The sequence below is a fragment of the Mugil cephalus genome, chromosome 3 (genome assembly GCF_022458985.1).
Source record: "Mugil cephalus isolate CIBA_MC_2020 chromosome 3, CIBA_Mcephalus_1.1, whole genome shotgun sequence".
NCBI lineage: Eukaryota > Metazoa > Chordata > Actinopteri > Mugiliformes > Mugilidae > Mugil > Mugil cephalus.
In genome coordinates this window covers 29,048,281-29,070,048 of record NC_061772.1, presented here as the reverse complement: position 1 = coordinate 29,070,048, position 21,768 = coordinate 29,048,281, and the positions used below count along the sequence as shown (strand labels likewise).

At 40.4% G+C, this 21,768-nt stretch overlaps 1 protein-coding gene across 1 annotated transcript; it reads right to left on the bottom strand.

Moving 5' to 3' along the window:
• Positions 1-3,047: 3,047 nt before the first annotated feature.
• Positions 3,048-21,031, bottom strand: drd4b (dopamine receptor D4b). The gene is made up of 4 exons (XM_047579898.1): positions 20,516-21,031; positions 19,474-19,586; positions 15,436-16,031; positions 3,048-6,159 (listed from the first exon to the last, which is right to left on the bottom strand). The coding sequence occupies exons 1-4, from the start codon at positions 20,768-20,770 to the stop codon at positions 5,957-5,959; spliced, it is 1,167 nt and encodes a 388-aa protein (XP_047435854.1). The 5' UTR covers positions 20,771-21,031; the 3' UTR covers positions 3,048-5,956.
• Positions 21,032-21,768: the final 737 nt, after the last annotated feature.

Sequence of the window (21,768 nt, the reverse complement as noted above, 5' to 3'; positions counted from 1 at the left end):
ATTTTTTCTGTTTCAGGCCTAAAATAAACATGGCCGCCTACAAACAACCACCACATGGGATTTTTTTCTATATATACAACTGAGTAAATTGAAAGTTCTTTATAAATAAATTGTAGTAACACTGTAGACATGTGATAAATCCACTGCTTTATATTAAATAACTAGTAAAGAGGAGGAAGAACAAACCTTGGAGCAGCTCATGTGGTGCTAATGTTTGTAATGAGTAACTTAGATGAAAGTGATTCTTCAGACACGGATACAATCTGTTATTTTCCATTTAAAATTTGATTTATTGTCAAAAAAGATTTGTTTTATTATTGTTTAGCTAATTAGAAAGTGGTGGTAATTCATTTAGTTGATATTTTAATGATATCTAGTAATTTTTTATTAATAATTGATTGTTTCCATAATAAATAATTATGGATCATCGTAATGAACATAAAAAGATTAAGTTTTTTTTATTACTTTTAATTAAAAATATATGTAAATCATAACCCATGAACTTCAAAGGTCCCTCAATTATTTATTGACAACATAAAATCAGGTTTATACGGTAGTTTTCCTCAAAATACTTTAATTTTAAGCTTCTGGTTCGATAATTTGTCATTTCCCATCTGGTTACACTGACCTGGACGCTGTTCATGAACATGTTGGAGCTCATTCATGTTCTTGGTCTCTTTTTAAAGACAAGACTCTGAAGTTTCTATCATATGAGTCAGAATCTCTCTAAGTGGTTTTGTTCTGGAGGAATCAAAGTTGTCACACAGTTAAAAAGTTGCATGCATGTGTTGCCTGCAGAGCTGTGATTGGTTGAAGAAGCCAGAGGAAAGATAAAGGGTTAATATCTCGGACACGTCTCATTTTCTTTCCAGTGAGATGTTTGTAATCGGTTGAAAAAAATAAGAAGGAATCACTTTCCAGATAAAACCAGACGTTCTTCAGCAGTTTTCAGGTCCCGACTGATCCATAGAACAATAGTTACAGTTCGTCGTGGTTTCGTGATGATGTGTGGCTGGTGCCCGAGAAATTAATTAGTCGTTTTGGTTTGAGTGTCTTTTTCTTTTTGGCATCAAAGCTCTTTAAGGCAGAACCTCCAGCTGTGGAGAGCAGCTTCTTTTCCGAGAGTCACGCTGACTCGGTTTCTGTGGATTAAAATAGCAGAGTTTAGTGAACATGAAGTTATCTCAGCGGGAGGTAATAAGACTCTGCAGTCCCTGCTGTCCAATTTGCACATCTCAGTCAGGGGGCGCCTATTTACGTAGAATCATTATTCTTTGGACGGTGGGAGAAATTTTGGAGCCTCAATTAGTCTTTACTTTAATTCAAACACACTGATGCTGGGGAGGCGGAAGAGAAGAGATTGGTTTCTCCCGGGTTTTCACCTCCAGCTCGAACAAGATACTTTAGACTCGGATTAAAATAGCGCTCGCGCTGAAGTTCATTCGCAGGTTTGGAAGCGACAGGAGATCTACCTCAGCGGCCGAAATGTCACAGGAAGAGACACGAAACACAAAAATAACTCACAAACACGTAGAAAAGGAGAAACGTGGCCACAAAGAGGGACAAAATGTCCACGAAGGGATTAGTCACAAAGACACAAAGACAAAAACTCCCACGATGATACGAAATGTTCATAAAGACGCTAAAACGTCCTCTGTGATGTCAGCACCTACAAAGAGACAAACACAAAAATATAAGCACGTCCACAAAGAGACAAAACGTCCACAAAGGGATTAACGTCAAAGACGAGAGATAAAAAAATTCAACGTGGCAACAAGCAAAGACTAAATGTTCATGAGGGGATTTGAAATTGTCTCAGTTGTGCAGGCGACTACAAAGAGACAGAAAAACAATGGGATCACAAAAAAGATGACGACAAATCAGCCACAGAGACCCACAAAGACCCAAAACTGCTCAAAAAAGACAAACGAAAAAGGACGTTTAGTCTCTTTGTCATGTGTTTGACCACAAATCTGCAGCTAAGATCCAAACCTACAAACAGAAACCACAGATACACAATAAACTACAAAGACAAAAAGATGGCAACAAAGTTCTAAATGGGGATTTCAAATGACCACAGTTGTGCAGGAAACTACAAAGAGACAAAAGACCAAAAAAGAGAGACGGACAACTACTGAGTGGACGCACACAAGCAGAACCAGACAAAGCGAATACAAAAAATTATGCAAATACCCAAAACTGCTCAAAAAAGAGCAACAACGAAGAGTCTCTTTGTTGTTGTGTCACTATTTTTGAACATTTTCTACGTCATTGTGGCAGTTTTTGACTCCTGGCGGTTGTTTGCACTATAAAGTAACAAAAAAATGACCACAACTCTGTAACTAGGACTCAAAAACTGCTACAAAGAGAAACCACAGACACACAATAAACTACAAAGAGACACAGAACAACTACAAAGAGAAAGAAATGGCAACAAATATGTTAATAAAAGGATTCCAAATTGCAACGTGTTGTGCAGGAAACTACAGAAAGACAAAAAAAACAGCCACAAAGGCGTACAAAAATTACAAAACGGCCAAGACACAAAACAAACATGAACAACTACTGAGTGAAACCAAATGAGTTAAAATCACAACAAAAGAAACAAAAAAAATGACCATAAATCTGCCACTTTGACCCGAAACTGCTCAAAAAAGAGACACAGGAGCAACAGCAGATACACAACAAACTACAAAGAAGCACACAAAACAACCACCAGAGAGATGCAACTACAAAAAAGAGACAAAAACAAGCCAACAAACATGTAAACAACGACAGAGACGACAACAGAGATAAGACACACGACCAGTGAAATGTTTTTCCGCGTAAACAGGATTTTGTAACCGTCGGTGACGTTTCACTCGGTCACTTTTTCCACGAGAGTTATCTCAGATCTCCTCTGGGCTCCGGTGTGTTCGTCCGGCTCAAGGTGTTCCTGCACATCGAGTCATCGCACAATAAAAAAAAACAAAAAAAACAAAAAAACAGACGAGCACGGCGACCTGGAGCCGGGGCTGATTAGATCTGAGCCCAAGGACACGGGGACATTCAGAGTAATGATGAAACACTTTATTAGAAAGGTTTCCACATAAAACGTGGATATGGCAAACAGTAGGCACAGGCAGCAACCGACACACACAGCGGTGAAACACACAACTTCAGATCGGATTCACAAAAACAAAAAAAACAAAATAACAGAGACTCTAATGAGTTATCAAGACACGATCCGGAAAAAAAAAGAAGCTTTGTTTGTTAAAACTGAGTTTTCTATTAAAGATACAAAGACGTAAGTTGGAAAAACATGTTGGAGTATTTTAAGGAAGAGAAGTAATCGTTAAGGAATACATTTCTTTAAGTAAGATGAATTTCTCCGTTTTATGTTCCCAAAGTAAATTCTAGCTGTAACAAAAAAAAAAAAAAAACTTCACAACACAACAAGATTCTTTTCATATTCTCTTAAATTAAATGATTCACTTTCAAAAGAACGTAAAAGTTTAGTTGGAAGAAAAAGAAACGGAAGGAAACTGTAAATCTTTGTCGTGATGGAGGATCATCTGAACAGAAACAACTAGATTTGTGTTTTTGGTTTTTATTTTAAATGAGCGCTGGAATGAATCATTAAATGTATTAGAAAGGAACAAATTGGTGGTCGCTGAAGGACGTAAACGCATGAATTAGAAACTGAAGAAACTGGGAAAAGAAATGACTCTTGAATGACTTTGTGGGACCTCGTTAATTTGGCTTTAGAGGTTTAAAGTCTGGCAGGACACGTCAAAGCTTCCATCAATGCACGTCTGACTTTAAAGGACGGGTCTGTCATTCATGTGTTTGTTTTTTTTGGTGCGGTTAAAGTAAGAATGTTTTGTTGCATTGGTATTTTAAAAATGTATTTTTGGGTTTTCACAGCTCGTCATGAATACGGAGTCTCCGTGTTGTGAAGCTAAACCAGGATCTACGAGGCTAAAGTCTGGACAACATCTGAACTGTTAATTGAAATGTAGTTTGCTGATTTCACCCAATCTGGTGACTTTTTTTTTTTTTTTTTACCCAGAATACAATACCGATTTTTAATTCTCTAGATTTAAAGAACTGTGTTGCTTCTGTAGTATATGGTCCTCTTGTTTTTCTCTTCTTGTCCCTCGTCCTGTTTTTGGGTTTGTGTACAAAGTTTAAAGGTTAAAAAGTCATTTGTCATTTCTCGTACAGGATCAAGACGTAAGGAGACAAGTTTCCTTTGTTTATGGATGTGGGAGGTTCTTGGGGATGAGAAGCGTCTTGAGACAATTTGTACTGTTATTGGCGCTATATAAATATAACTGAATTGAACTGAATATAAGGAGACTGTTGGAGATGGACGAGACGTTTCAACAATTGGCACCAGAAGAGTTTCTGACATTGTTCCTTCTTGTAATCAAGTCTTTTTAAATGCAAGAGAAGATTTGTTAGCAGTGATCAACACTTCTGCAGCAGGGAATCAGATAAAAGTCACATGTGGAAGCTTGGTATGAACTATATTATTATCATTTAACTTCTTGTCATTATCTGAGAAGAAATGGGCCGATGTTGTCCAGACTTTAGCCTCGTAGATCCTGGTTGAGCTTCGCCAAACAAAAGCTCCTCCTTTCCTCTGATAACTTCTCACAGTCTATAAAACTCCAAATGTTTTCCACAGTCTGTCCGGTTGGTTCAGACAAAAACACCACAATAATTCACCATTTTCCACGTCTACTTCAGTCCACGCACTTTGTTTACCGAGTCTCACCAACATGGAGACGTCTGTATTGATGACTTTCACCGTCTATATCCCACAGAGTCTCAGCTGTTTCCAGTAGTTGCCTCTAAATCTTGTGGGATGCAAAGATTGGGACGGTTTGTGTGGATGATCAGTATCATGGAGGCTGAACTGAACTTCCTCTGCCCTTTAGCAACCGATTATGTTCCTGCAAAGCTGCGTCGGGCCAATTAGATCTTTTGGAGGCAGGTCTTTATCTGGTGATGGACAGAAGACAAAAACAGTAGTTTGCTACAATAAAATTGCTCTGATTGGTTGTTTTTTTTTTTAAATCTATATCAGTTGAAACATAATGAAATCAAAATTGAGTGTTGCCAGCCTGGTTAACCCGGTCGATTCTTTGGATTTGTGGACGAGGAGTCTGCAAACAAATACTTTATTTTGAAACTAGAAAATAGAAAATAAATGAGATGGACCTGCCCTTTAAATAGCCACGATGAGTTCAGTGCTGTTCATTCATGGTTCCAGATGGATTTTTTGCCAAATGGCAAATATTTATGAGCCCAAAGTCCGGCAGAGTTTGTAAGCGTGAAAAGAAAATCAGGAAGTGTACTGCATTCAAACGTTTGGTTAAATAAAAGTATTCTGTCCCAGCTGGCCGAGAGGCGGCGTATCAATTAGCTTCTACTTCTTTATTTAAGGAACCTGCACTTAAATTTATATTTTTTAACAAGTTTTTGGTCATGAAGCTGCTTGTTATTCTGATCAGACTTTTTTTTTCCTGAACTGAGATTATCTGTTCAGGAAGTCACGCTTCTCTCAAGCTCTGTACAAATCCCTGCTTCCTTCTCTGGGAGCCAGCCGACCATAACCATTCAGCCAAGGCTGATAGACAGCAAAGAGAAAATAAGAACAAGTGCTTTATGGACAAACTGAAAGCTTCCTTCGATTCAGAGTCTTGTGCTTCACTGTTTTCCTGCAGCTTTCCAGCGAAACACCATCACTGTTTCTGGGCTGAAGTCCTCAGGGATCATCGAAGGACAAAATGCACCCAGAAATTACACTAATAACGTCAATGATTGCTTTTTAAAAACCTTGTTGATACCATCAACCATCTTCTTTTCGTGCAGAGTCAATGTATTTAAACTTCCCAACCCGGAGCCGTAAATCCACCCTCTGTTCGGAGTCATTGCATTGGGAAGTCCACCGTCGGCGTCGGCGTCGTCAGCAGCAGCTGCGGAAACACTTCTTGAAGAACTTCTTGAATTCGGTGTTGAAGATGGTGTAGATGATGGGGTTGAGGGCGCTGTTGACGTAGCCCAGCCAGGTGACGGTGCTCATCAGGCTGTTGGGGATGTCGCACGTCAGGCACAAGGCTCGCATCGTGTGGACCACGAAGAACGGCGTCCAGCAGAACAGGAAGCAGCCTGTGGGGGAACGGTAAAAACCTCTAAATGAGACACGTACGTTAACGTGCGACCGTCAAAGATTTAAAAAACTAAAATAAAATAATAAGTATCACTGCTATTTCTTTAATCAACTTGAATCCAATCCCTAGCTTCAGAGCCAACAGTAGCTCTTCCTAGCTTCCTAGCATCCCAACTAATATTACTAGCCTCCCAGCTAATAGTAGCACTTCGTAGCTTCCAAGCTTATAGTAGCAATTACTAGCTTCCGAGCAAATAGCAGCTCTTCTTTCTTAGCCTCCCAACTAATACTAGCTCTTCCTAGCCTCCCAGCAAATAGTAGATCTTCCTTGCCTGTAAGGTAACACTAGCTATTTTAGCATCCCAAATAATACTAGCTCTTCCTAGCTTCTGAGGTAATAATAGATCTTCATAGCCTCACAGCTAGTATTGGCTCTTCCTAGCCTCCCAGCTAATAGTAGCTATTCCTAGCATCGTCAGCAATAGCAGCTCTTTCTAGATTCCCAGCTAATACTAGCCCTTCCTAGCCTCCTAGCTAATAGCAGCCCTTCCTAGCCTCCCAGCCGTTAGTAGCTGCTCCTAGACTCAAAACTAATAGTAGTTCATCCTAGCCTCCCAGCTAATAGTAGCTCATCCTAGCCTCCCAGCTAATAGTAGTGCTTCCTGTCTCCATTTTCAATAATGAACACAGACTACTGCCACCTGCTGGTAGTCATTTCCTCTCAGGTGCAGGTTTGTGGTGCGTTCCAGTGCAACATTTTAGAGACGTCACAGTCAACCTTGGTTGTTCTATTTGTTGCGTCGGTACCTTTAAACTCACAAGATTACAGGTACCAGAAATTCTGCTGAGAAAATAAACGTCAAATAAAAACGCCGGCCCCATCGAGCCGCCGTCAGTTATAACAGCCCCTCCTCCGTCTGGTCCAAAACTAACTGGTCCCCCATTAATCTTCAACCTTCTTGCCTCAGGAGCCGGTTCAAACAGGAAACGCGTCAGATTAAAGGATGATGTGTTTCACAGCCACTCGACAGTGTGACTCTAAATGATTCATGACCAGACAGAGTTCATTAGAGACAAAGCAGAAGCGAACGACTGCGCTGTCTCATCACTTTAACTCAAGACGTCACCACTCGGGGACGTTTGATAAATTGTGAACTTCTTAGACATTTTTTCCCATTAATTCTGACGTCACAAAAACGATTAAGACGCTAAAACACTCCTGTTTTAAACTGACCCTCTTCCTCTGGCCCTTCGTCAAACAAACACAGAGATTTGTGGTCAAGCGGTCAAACTAGAACCGATATCTCCCGCCTTAATAAGCTTATGAAGCTATAAATAAGTGCACCATGAATCAAAGTGAGGCCATTTGTCTTTTGAGTGTTGTCTGGCGTTGTCGACAACACAGGTTGAAGTGATTTATTAGCTTTGTGTTGAGAGGTTGATGGATGGGCTTTAGGTCCTTCTTTCCCAGAGGTTGGACCTGAATAACATGCTGCACCTCAGACTAAGAAGATGCTTTCTGATAACAAACGTAAACACTTGTGTCCCTCCGTTGTAGTGCACAACTTGCACTACAACATATGTCTCTACTTGTTTACGCACATACACACTGCATTCATGCTTATATATATATAATAGAACATATTTTGTATTTTTCAACCTTAACCTTCAAACATTCAAGATCTTTTTGTAGGATTTCAGTGTTTTTTTGTTGCTGCTGATTGTTTCAGCTCCATTTTACTTGAATTAACTTATGCATCTGTAAGTTACGGATCAATATCCACGTGCAATTACTCACAAACTAAATTGGGGGTCGTTTGCACAGCAGGCGACTGGATCGATATTAGTCCGATCCATTACTGACCTGGTTTCCCAGCGATCCCAATGAATTATAACCTGTATCACCCTCAGAGTTGCTGTGTGGTGGGTTTCTTTATTAGCGTAGCATTGTCTGCACTTCTATCTGTTGTTTATTGTGTTTGGCTGTAAATGTGTAACAAGTAAAATAAATTAGAAAGATGAGAACTGATCTGAGGACGTAGACGGAACAACTTCTGCAGATTTTTTTTTTTTTTTTTTTTTGGAGTAAGAACAAATGCAAACAAAAAGCAAAACGTCCTTCTATTGAACCTAAAATGGGCTGAATGTGGTGTATGATTTTAAATAGGACTTGTTATTTTTGGTCTGGAGTCTCTCTGTTGGGAGCTCATGTTTCCCATTCAATGGCTTCAGTGGTTGGTACTAATTTATTCCACCATGGTCTCAAAACTCGATTTACAGTAATTTAAAGAGCAGCGGTTAAAACCTGAAGGAAACGAAGCGTAGCATCAACTTTAAAGGAGCGAACTCGCAAAGTTAGATTGAAATTCACGGTTCAATGATTTTCTTAAAACATGTTTTATATTTGCAGATACTTTATTTCATCAGGCTGCTGCTATTTGTCGTTCAATAAAATGCCACAAACTGCAGAAATTATTGGGATAGCTTCATATTTATCTTTGTTCCAAATGTTATTCTCCTCCTGAACTTCATTTTTACACTTGTGCTTCTTAATTTAATCCATGCTTCACATTATTTATTGCTGTAGTTTTTCTCTTGCTCTTTATTTTTATGTACCACTCTTCCTCCTCCTAATAACTGCCCCTCAGGGATAAATAAAGTTTATTCTGATTCTGATTATTTATAAAATAAGTAAATAAACTACAAATAACACTCAACAAACAAAAAAAGCAGACACCAAGGTCTCATGGAATTTTGTGGGAAACACTAGAAAAGATCCGTCAGCAGCTACTATTTAAAGTGAAAAATCAAAAAGCTGCTTCTGAACGTCTTTAAAATAGTTGATCACAGCTACACAAACTTTCCCACCCAGACTTTGTGTGACTGACAGAAAGTCGTTCCGGAACAGATTCTAAAAACAAATCCTAAATTTCCCATGACTTCACAAAGCCAGTTATGTATTTGAGACACGTATTTTCTTGCAACTGCTCATCTGTTCTTTACTCCTGCAAAGATCTGCAGGGCCAATGTTGAATCGTTTGGGGGCGGAGCTTAATGTGGTGGCTGTCCCATAAATAAAATGAGTAAAAGGCAAAAACCATAAAGCACTCACGGTGCTCCTGCAGTCCAGGATTTGATCGGCCACGTTCAGAGGCATTAATTAGCCCGAATGGTTTTATGTTCTTATTTACGTCACTGAGCTAAAGCCAGCTGACGTCTGCAGGATGTAAACCTCCACGTATGTGTAGATTCTAGTTCCATGTGTTGGATTCAGACTCAGTTATCGGGTTTGTAAGTCGTCCAGACTCATCTCGGCCTGTTTCTCTGCTCCGTGCACGTCTTGCATGGTAATTGGATTGAGGACTTGGAGCTATAAGCTATTAGCGCTGCACATCGAGTCCGTCACTTCTATCCCGATACTCGCGCTGACCTCGAGGTGAGCTTCCTGAGCCACGACACCAAAACATTCATTAAATAAAGTGCAAAAGTTAATAAGATTGATCAGCATCTACATAAAAAAATTCTAATTTTAAGATTGATGTAAAACAATTAAGATTCGGGTGTTAAAGAAGAACGTAGGAGGAGGAATAATCAGATGAACTGAAATATAAATAATAAAATGTTCAAACATCACACTTCTCTTTCTTTCAGCTGAGAAACTGCTACAATCAAGCAGAACATCAAAATAAAATATATATATAATATAATAAAAACAAAACGGTCCAGGAGGACTAATAAAATGTTTAGTTTTAAATCCTGTCAGGATTAAACATATAGAACTGTCACCTGTAAAATCTCTTTCAATTGTCTTCCAATAAAACATTTTTAGATGGTGCATTTCATAAACAGATTCAGCTTCTTCGTCATACACTCACTTGCCACTTTATTAGGTACACCTGTTCAACTGCTTGTTAAAACAAATATCTAATCAGCCAATCACATGGCTGCAGTTCAATGCATTTATTCATGTAGAGGTGATCAAGACAACTCACTGAAGTTCAAACCAAGCATCTGGATGAGGAAGAAAGAGGATTTAAGTGACTTTGAACGTGGTATGGTTGTTGGTCTGAGTGTTTCAGAAACTGTTGATCTACCGGGATTTTCACACACAACCATCTCTAGGGTTTAACAGAGAACGGTCTGAAAAAGAGAAAATATCCAGTGAGTTGTTGATGTGAGAGGTCAGAGGAGAATGAGCAGACTGGTTGGAGATGATAGAAAGACAACAGTAACTCAAATAACCACTGGTTCCAACCAAGGAATGCAGAATACCATCTCTGAACGCACAACACGTCCAACCTTGAAGAAGAAGATGGGCTACAGCAGCATAAGACCACACCGGGGGGCACTCCTGTCAGCTAAGAACAGGAAACTGAGACTACAGTTCACACAGGCTCAACAACACTGGACAATAGAAGATTGGAAAAACGTTGTCTGGTCTGACGAGTCTCGATTTCAGGGTCACAACATGAAAGCGTGGATCCATCCTGCCTTGTATGAACGGTTCAGGCTGGTGGTGGTGGTGTAATGATGGGGGGGTCATGGTTTAAATGCCACAGTCTACCTGAGTGTTGTTGCTGACCATGTCCGTCTCTTTATGACCACAGTGGACCATCTTCTGACGGCTACTTCCAGCAGGATAATGCACCACGTCACAAAGCTCATATCATCTCAAACATGATTTTTGGAACATGACAATGAGTTCACTGTACTCCAATGGCCTCCACAGTCACCAGATCTAAATCTAATAGAGGAACCTTTGGGATGTGGTGGAACGGGAGATTATCATCATAGATGTGCAGCCGACAAATCTGCAGCAACTGTGTGATGTTATCATGTCAATATGGACCAAAATCTCTGAGGAATGCTTCCAACACCTTGTTGAAACTATGCTAAGAAGAGTTAAGGCAGTTCTGAAGATAAAAGAGGGTCCAGCCTTTTACTAGCTAATGGTGAGTGTATGTGTTTTTAACATATGAAGCTCTCATGTCGGACGCCTGTTACTTTTTCATGTAGTTTTAAATGTGTCTCTAGTAGAACTTGCACGACTTCAGACTAGTCTCTGATGACGTCACCAAATAAAAACCCAGTAAAAAGCAAAGAAATCTAGATTCTTGACCTGGATACGAACAAACAGCTCATGCAGTTTCTCTGCAGATACGAAAAGTCTGTAAAAAAACAGGCAGCGCCATCAGTAGCATTCAACAGAACTCCACAGTGTTTCTCTGAAGCTAAAGATCTAATAACGTCATCAAACAGTTGATGTTGATGCTAGCCTTACCAGACGTCCTTTCAGATACAGTGCAGTTTTGTTGTATTTCAGGACTGACTTATATATATTTCTTGTTTTTATCGCGGTAGTTACACGTAGACTTTTTGTGTGAAGCATAAACCCAGTTTATAAAAAAGAAAGCGATCAATCAAGGCCCAACATTTGCTGGCTTTTTTGTTGTTGTTCAGTGAAAGAAGAGAAAAGATTGTAGCCTGTGTCCAGACAGTCTCTAATTTTACACTAAAACAGCGACAAAATAAGGCTGAAAGACGCTAAAATGCTCAACAGGAACAAATCAGGCGATAATCTTCTGTGTTTAACACCTTTCATTCTGCTCACAATCTTCTCCTTGATATTTAATGTGCATTTCAGTAATAATAATGTGTAAATCCTCACACAAGCAAACTGTGATCTCTGGAGGAAAACACGTTCATGAACTCCGCTTCCTCTTCAGGACTCGAGTGCTACGTAGAAATGAATAAAAAAACGTTCTCTCTGTGTTTATTAACCATCTCTGAAGAGGTGGAGGTGAACTGAGACAAAATCTGCCGTCAATTTGCAACAAAGTCTGGACATTTGTCTCAAAATGTTTCAGGCTTGTTTAAACCTCGAGACTCTGGATGTTTGTTAAGAGTCACATTTATTAGGGAAGGAAAGCAGAATCCAAACAGAAGCGTCCAATGAAAGGTCAGAATCTGGACATTTTTTGATCCTATTTAAGCCCCACCAGCCTTTTAGAACTGAAGACCAGGCCTGGCTGTATCAATAAATTAAACTAAATATCGACAGTATCGACACCAAGGTCAGTATCAGTATCGGATCGATACTAGTGTGATGAGACCGAAACGTTTGTTCCAGTTTCTCTTCTATACGTCCAGTAAATTCATGCAGCTTCTCTCTGAGTCTGTAGAGCTTCTCCATCCTCACCTGCAGTAAAAGGTTTGATACTAAGATCCTAGAATCACAGCAGCATCACACGACTGGAACTGATGCTGCTATTGAAATGTGTCGATACTTGGAAGAGAAGATAATTACACTGGATGCAGAGTCGGAAATTAATGAGGCAACGTTTCCCTCTCTGAGTAATTTTATATTTATCATTACATTTACTTATTTACTCAACTGACTTTATTTTCCATTGTTGTTGTGTAGTTTACATTGGTATATTTTTGTTACTTTGTTCCTTTTTCTTATTTTACACTAATGACTTTTTTCAAAAACAATGGCATGTAGTAAAAGAGGAATTATTATTTTTTTATACTGTTAAATTGTTTTATATTGTAATTAGTTTATAAAAACAGGTTTATTTGGCTAAAATATTTCTCTGGTGTTTTATCATAATCAACTAACTAAAGGAAAAATTCCAAAGTTATTCAATGATCATGACATTTCAAGTCAAAAGTATCTGTATCTGTATCGGTATCGGTGATACTGGCCCTGTGTTAACGTAAATTCCAAGTATCGGCCAAACCTACTGAAACATTTTCAACAAACACAACACGTCCAGTTAACTCTACTACTTCTTTTTGTTTTTGGATACACCGCCCATGGCCTGGATGACTGAGAGTGACCCAGAGCTGAGGCCGTTCGTTTTAAAGCCCGTCATCCATCTCCTCGAAGTTAACAGACGGTCACCAGATCTGGTCGCCAAGGTAACTATCACCAAATATATCACTATATATCAATATCACTTCCTGATGCAAACCGCTTCCTGTTTGCTTTCATTTCTGAAGGCACTTCTGCCCAACAGATGGAACAATTGTGGCGTTTGCACTTATTAAAAAATGAAGCATCCGGCTGGAACGGGAACAAGGTTTTTCTTTTTTATGTTTACACATTGTGCGATAATTTATTTGCATTTAAATCAAACCTATTAGCACCTGCCTGATGAGAGCAAATATGACTCTATAATCAATTCCTTTTTTTGTTTTTGATGTACTTGAACTTGTGTTTGTGACTTTATCCGTCCTTTAGTTCTCACAGTGTTTGCAGAGGAGAAACATTGTTTATGTTCAAATAAGGCTCAACACTTCTGAAAACATCAGTATTTCTCCTGTCGTCCCCACAAATCTATGAATTTCAAGTCTCAAGAGCTACTTCCTGCTGCTAACCTAAATCCCAGTAGAATAATTTATTTAAAGGACTCTCCACATTCTGAGCCGGGTCGTGACAACATCTCTCACCCTGTGTGTGTGTGTGTGTGTTCTCCTGTAACGTGGAACCGTTTGTGGTTCTATCACCAAGCAAATGAACATCAACAGTTTTTTTTTTTTTTCTGTGATCACATGAGAACATGCAGCGCTGATACCAGCAGGTGGAAATCTGAGGCTGAACTGCAAATTAAATCCACTCTGCCGGTGGTGACAGCTGGACTCCATTAAATCCAGAACTGCACCGTGATTATTCCGTTAATGGACTGAAGCAGGGGAGTCAGACTCCTTTTAGTTCAGGGGTCCAACTGGATCAATATAGGGTTAGATTAGCATGATAACAAATAAATTTACAAGATAATGTATTAACAACTTGAAATCTCTTACTAAAAAAGTGTAATTTCGGAAGATTGTGTCCATGTCTCGTAATAAAACTGTGCAACTTTTAGCAGAAAACTTAGGAATAGGCGCCTGTTATTGTCTTCTGTGTCATTTTTGTACTTTGATAATTCATCGTGGACTTGTTTTGGACCCTCGACCGTATGTTTGACACCCCTGGACTAAAGCTTCTTAATCCTTTTTTGTAAGTTGCACATGAATCATCCATCTATCTAACAAAACAACAACAAAAAACAATAACAGGTCGATGAAACAGTCTTGGAAACATGAAGGTTTTTCCACACACTAGTTTTCATTTTTCATACTTTTCCAACCCTCAAAACTTCAAATTCCATACTTTTCCATACTTGCGTATGAATCCTGTTGGTAACTTCCACAAACATTTTAAATTGCATCCCTGTTGCTCTCATTGAGGTTTAGAAGCACGAGGTTTTCATCAGAGAAGAAACGTACTCAATTTTTGGTTGATTAGACATTTTTTTACTTTTTTTTTTTATATTTCGCCCCACAATTCCCCACAAATTAAAATTTCCTTAAATACACATTAATATGAATCCAACACATTCTAGTAAAGAGATAAATGGAGGCAGAAGACGTCATATCTCACTCATTCAGTGATAAAGGACCTGTCTCAACAGCCACACTAGACCTGTCAATCTAAGCCTCCTGTTCACAGTAGGCCCCGCCCCTTATCACTTCTGAGCCAATCACGAGGCCACATATTACACACTGACTCTGTCAGGTTTCCTACAACTGGCCGAGAGTCTATTCAGAACTTGAATCTGTCAATTATTTTCTTCATCTGTCCGTTGTTAACCAGTCTGGTGTGTCTACAGCTGCACATGTTTGAAATAAAAAATAATATTTGTGTATTATTTGTATAGATTAATACTGAATGCAAAATGATAATAATAATGTATATTGATAAATAGCACTAGGTCGAGTTTAATATTGAACACATACAGTAGGTACGCGGTCCCTACTCAACCCTTTGACTTCCACACTAAGAAATACGATTAATCGCGATTAAATATCGTTCATTTTTAATCTATATTAATAGCCTGCGATGCAAACTGACTATTTTGACATATCGTTATTTAAATGTTCCCACAGATTGATACAATGTAAATACTGAGGCTGTATGATGTATATTTTTGAGATAAGCTCATCTGTTCAAAAGCGCTTAGATTATTTGTTTATATAATGTGTTCACACGTGGGTAAATTTATGTATCTTACAAATTGAATGACTACTAACGGTTAGAAAACGGGTGCAAAGTGAGAAATGAAGTATTTTATTGTCTACTACTACAAAAAGGATCAAACTGTGCAGTTAAAATGCCAGTTAAAGGGTTAATCTCTCCATTAGTTTGGGTTCCTTGGCCTGAAAAACGTTGATGACCCCTGATATAAAAAGGGTTAAAACACAGCCTCTGTCTGAGATGAAACACTCACCGACCACGACGGGCAGCACCCTCATCGCTTTCCTCTCCCGGCTGTTGATCTTCGCTCGTTTCTTCAAGTGCCGCTGCTGAGTGAACGTCACCGTGGGCACCGAGTTCTCTCTGTACTGCCGAGGGTAAGGGATCTCCTGCTGGGTGTAGTCCCCCGTGTCGTCCATCCGAGACTGGGCCAGGTCCCTCTCGATGATCCGGGGCAGCGGCATGGGCAGCGGTCCGGGGATGGTGCCCGTCAGCGGCGGGAGGGCGGTGGCGACGGCGGCGTGCTGCAGCTTCCTGCACGCCTCGATGCTGCTGCGTAGCTTGGCCTTTCGCGTCTCCTCCCAGTGCCGCAGCCCCCGGAAAATCCCCAGGTAGAGCAGCACCATGATGGGGCAGGGGATGAAGAAGGAGCAGACGGAGGAGTAGACCACGTAGTTGTTGTCCTCCAGTTTGCACTCGCTGGGGTCACGGTTGGGCACGTTGTTGATGCCGAAGATGACCGGCGAGGCCACCGCTAAGGCCAGCAGCCAGGTGGCAGACAGCAGGATCAGCTGGCGGTGGTCCACATGTTTACGGTTGTAGTTCAGAGGGATGGACACGGCAATGAACCTGGGGAATAAAAAGAAACAAATGTCCGTCCATTATTCTTTCACTTGCAACACAAACGTTAATCTCCTGAGACCCGGCGTCCTCGTATGGGGACGTCATTCTGTTGTCCTGGTAGTGAAGGGTCAATACACTCGTTTATTTATTCTAATTAACTTTTCTAGTTTGATATGACATGAAAATTTAACAAATTCACACGTACACGTTTGAGGACGTTGGGATTTCATTGTTACTAATTCTTGTTTTGCATTAAAACAAACAGTTTTTTTGTATTTTGGTTACACATTGGTGACTTACTAATCCTACCAATCCCAAATACCTTAAGATCTCATCTTTAAAGAATTGACAAGCAAATGCTTATGCCACAGGAGGTTAATCTCATATGCAATAACTTATGTGTTTACACGTCCTTTAGCCTCCATTGTGCATGTTTGGACTTTTCAAGTGTTTGTTTATTTCCTGTCTTCTACTTTCTTTAACATCCTGAGATCTTACTTCCTGTTATGGGCGTGAAAACCATTCAGTAAGAATCCATTTTTTTGAGTTACACTTCTAATTTAGGATAATATGTGTAAAAATAAGTATTTTTTAATTATCCATTATAATAATTGTCGATGTATGTGCAGTATTGGTTGATGTTTTGCATTAAATGCAGCTAATAGAGGTGATTTATTCTGACTTGAAGGAGCAGAACATGACTGATGATGATGATTTGGTTCTTGTACGTGACAATAGAAACGACTGTGTCTCAGTTATAGAGAGGTTACAGGTTCAACACTGAACCTCTGTGACTGTTCAGAGCTCTGACAATAGTTTGAATTACTGAGCTAACAGATAAATGCTAACATGAGAGAACGTGACTGCAGACGTCTCAATACTAATGGAACGTAACAGAATAATCTCCAGGTCAAACTCCACTTCCCAAAAGTTATTTGCTGCCTCCACAACCCAGGTAAGGTAAAAAAAATCCAGACTTTTCATCCTGACCCCTGAACGTCACTCAAACCAGGCAGACGCACAAATATTCACTGAGGCCACATGAGGCAAAGCAGCTTTTTGATCGGATGTTTGTCTTGTTCTCCAGTACAAATAATTTGAAAACTATTTGTTCTAAATGAGTAAAAAAACTAAATAAAAAAACATGTTATTTGTGACTTTCTGATACCGTGTTCAGCACCTCATCAAATGTTACGACTGAAGCTTGTTTATTTTTGCTTATTTACTTTTCTCGTTTGATGTGACAAACTCAATCAATAGAAATCAATAGAAAAAGCTACATCACTAATTATCAAGGACTTGAGATTTCACCTCGTTTTGCTCAGTCAGTACTTTTAGAATTTGTTACACGTGACTAATCCCTGTGTCCAAATATGAGGACGTGATTTTTTTCCCCCTTTAAAACTAGTTCTTGTTCCAATATGATGCTTAGTTTTAATATTTATTGGGTCCTTGTATTTCTAAATGATAAACAGAGAAATTAAACATAAAGAATAATAAAGAACATAACTGACAGATTCAAGTTTTACCTTTAAACAAAGTAGCTTCACTGAACCTATTTACATGTTGTCTCTTTGTTCTTGTGTAGTGTTTTTGTTGACTGCTGTGTTTGTCCCATTCAGTGTCTTTTTGCTACCTGCTCTCTGAGTCCTATTTAATTTATTTTCTGCTTTTTATGCTGCTGTAACATTTGAATTTCCCCAGTGAGGATCAATAAAGTCGTATCTTATTTTATCTGAGTTGTCTGATGGGAGTTAGCTGCACCGTTAGCTTCTCTTCCGCTAATATTACAGTGTGCGTCTGGGATTTCACCCACGGACTGAATAGGCTCTCGGCCAAATTGTGGAGTAATAGTGTGTAATTTGCTGCCTTGTAATTGGCTCAGCAGCCATAGGGGGCGGGGCCTAATGTGTACAGGAGGCTTAGATTGACAGGTCTGGTGTGGCTCCTGTATCAATGAATGAGTGAAGAGCCGACTGAAAGATGACGTCTTCTGCCTCCGTTTACTAAAATATTTTAAATTTAATTTAAATATTTAGGGGAAAATATAAAAAAAAAACATATAAATAATGTGTCATCAAGCAAAGATTTGGTGTAGAGTGATTACATGAGGTCATGTCATGTTCCCCCTGATGCAGTTAATTTCAGTCTGATTAGTTTTTATCTTTAGCCGGAGTTAAAACAAAGCAACAAGTTACTAAAAAAAAAAACTTGTTTTGAGTTTTCTTGAAGATGTTTCATCCATGTAGGTTTTTATTAGGAATAACAGCGACCAGATATTCATCTTTAATTAGTTTTAAGTTTATCAGATTTACACATTAACGGCCAGAAACTCTCCCGAGTCAAGGTGTGAGTTTAAGTGAGACTCTCAGGGGAGGAGATGCTAAGACTGTGTTTAAGTAGCTGATAAATATGTGTCTCAGTCTCATTTCAAGACGACAACGGCAACAATTACTTTTAGTTTATGTAAGTAAAGTTGGAAAACGCCTCTCAACCTGTAACACAGTCCAAATATCTGAAAAGTTTCTCTCCTGTTCAGTCCATTAATGTAAGGACGACATCCACAGACGTCCCCAAACCAAAGTCTTTCAGGACCGAAGACGTCACTTGGTTGAAACGTCTTCAAGAAGAACAGGTTCCCCCGTCTAATTTAGCTCATTTAGGTGGCTGAGAAACTCCACGCACACAAAAGGAGCTTGTGCCTTTTTGTCCTGACATTTGTGCGACTCCTCGTGCACCAGAGGGCGAAAGTTAGCGTGACCCAGAGAATAGAGGAATTAATGGGAAGCACCGCAGGCTCAAATGAACCTTTACGAAATTTAGTCGGGCAAAGAACTCGTAAAAAAGGAAACAGATGCAGCTGTTTAGAGCATCATTTTCTCACTGTAGAATAATCCAGTGAGTCTGTGGACCCCTAGTGGTCAGAGGTGTAATTACAAGGGGTCCGTTAAAATAAAAGATCATATGATGACATCTATAGAAAAAGGATTATTTCACTCAAATGTGACTGAGACCTTTATCCACCTAAACTACAGAGAGTAACACAACTCTTTTTCTCTAATTACATCCGTTTCTCAAGTGTAATTTACTGTATTTTATTAAGAGATCTCGTTCAAAGTTTCTGCATGATGCTGTTTTTTTATATAAATTTGTGTTTTTTATAAATTATATAACAAATTGGAGGCCCCTGCTGTTTCAGTGGGCATGCACCTTTCATTTCTTAATAAAGCTCTTATTGCGAAACATCTGTAAAACTCATTAAGTTGCATGATCCTCATGGTGGATCAACAATATGCAGGAGGTCCAGGACCCAAAAAAGGTCGAGAACCACTGGAATAATTAAAATAATCAACCATAGCTTGTTTTGGGGGAACTTTTGGACTCATTTCGCGTCGTCTCCTTTCAAACCAGAGTGAAAGCTAAAAGTCCTGCTGTGTCGCACACATACCTGTCCACGCTGATGGCACAGAGGTTGAATATGGATGCGGTGCACAGCATCACATCCATGGTCATCAGGCCATCGCACATGGGCATGTTCAAGGACCAAACACCACCCTGGAACTACACAAACACAGACGGGAAACACACACACACACACACAAACACACACTCATTAGCTGCCCCAGATCTTTCACAATCCTCTTGTGTTCAGCTCCAGCTCACAAACATTCCTGCCTGTAAAACACAACTCTGTCCCCTGACTCCTCTCCAGGTGAACAACCGCCGCTTTTGAACTGTCAGACTTTTACTTATTTATTTATTTTTCTAATCCGGCGACGTCAGGACGCATGAACGGCCGGTGTGACACTCAGATTAGCTGGCTCCAGGCGCTGGCACAGGTAACGAGATCACAAATGCAGCTAATTAAGGAGGATTTAAGAGGAGGCCTCGGCGGGACGTCCCTGAGATATTTAGACAGGCAGGCAGGCAGGTGGCTTTCAAGACTTTAATGAGGGCTACATTACACCGCCCCTCTTTTTTTTATTGTGAATTATGGATCACTCCTCTCCTGGTAACCACAACGTCGCAGTGTCTTTAATTAAAACCTGATAAAAAAAAAGAAGAGGAGAAACGGCACAGCCTCCATTTTGTGTCATAATGAACCCGTTTTTGGTGGGTTTCAATCATGTGGCTGCCAATTATCGGCCCCAGTGTTGATCCTGTTAATAATTTTAAGCAGGATGTCCAAATTGTTACATTCTTTAACCCAAATTGTGATTTTTGTTGCTTGTAGCTGCCTGCAGGCGTTTGAGCATGAACTCCTAAAGGTCCCCAGCTCCTACAAAGCCACAAACCCGCACATGAGAAAGGTTTTCATCTCAGATTAGTTCATATTTTCTTCTTATTTAGTTTTGCTTCTTTGCCAAACAGGGGACAAACTGACTACAGTTGTGCGTCTCTGTTCTCCGCTGCACACACACTCCTCTTAACTCCTGACCTTTTCGGCCCCATAAGGCCCTTCGGTTAATCCGTGCATGCTCGGCTCCTACCTCTGCGTAAACGAAGAGCGGCAGGACCAGCACCGCCAGCAGCAGGTCCGCGAACGCCAGACTCACTATGAAGTAGTTCGTCGTCGTCTTTAAAGCCTTCTCCAGGTAAACGCTGAGACACACGAGCACGTTTCCGCCCGTGACGACCACAATCAGCAAAACCCCGAATATGAGCGCGGGGAAATTGTAGTGCGTGACCGTGACCGCGGCCGTCGGCAGCGTGTCGTTGTTAAGACCGGTGGAGTTGTCCGACATGGTCGCCGCGGGCTGACGGGCTCCTAGTCCGACGGAGAGCGTCCCTCCCCGGAGCTGTTCTCATCTATGAGCCGTGTCTTGCAGGATCGTTCCAGGTGAAGTCGGTCCAGGTTCTCCGGTGAGGACGCCTTTCATCCCGGCGCGCTGCGCTCTCCATGCGCAAAGCCGGACTCGGCTGCATGTGCGCGTCCCTTTTTTTGCAGCCCCCACCACCACCACCACCACCCTTGTCTGCCTTCACTCTTCCTTTAAATTCAGCAGACTGTTGCCACAGCCAAACTCTAAATCTCACGAAGCATTACGTGGATCGGTTTCCCCGCCGTCTTCCCCAGCCCGCCCGCTCCCGGAGCAGCAAGTTTGCAAAGTGGACGAATCAGGAGGCAACAAGCTTAAATCCGTCCGCGCAAATCTGCTTATTGGAGCTGAGCGCTAACACTCTGAGGAGGAGAGCGAGGGAGCCAGGTCACACCAAGACATCATCTGAGGTTTCATGGACAAACCACCACCTGTCCAGTCTCTAATCCAGAGGTCACATCAAACACAAAGAGACGCTCGTTTCATTCAGTGAAATCCTGTGAAGGAAGAGTGAGCTTCATAATAATTGGATGAGTTTCTTGTTACATCCTGGACGTTTACCAGAGGCCAATCTAAACACTCTTCTTCTTCTACTGCTGCTGCTGCTGACTTTACCACATGTTCTGCTATGACCATTAATGCACCACATGAACATAGTGTATTTATTTGAACAGAAAAGCCACAGATGCTGCAACGCGTGGTGTCAGAGAATATATATAAATGAAGTTTTCCTCATCATCATATCGCACCGTGTTGGGTATCTATGTACAGATTCTCATCTGCAGATTTTTTTAAATCTTTTTTATTTAAATTGTCCTCATCTCATAACTATTTCCACAGAGTGACCTGTTGTGTTTACCTCGTCTCCTCTCATTCCATCTAATGACTAATTTCTATGGGGCTGAAACTAAGCTGCCTTCAGA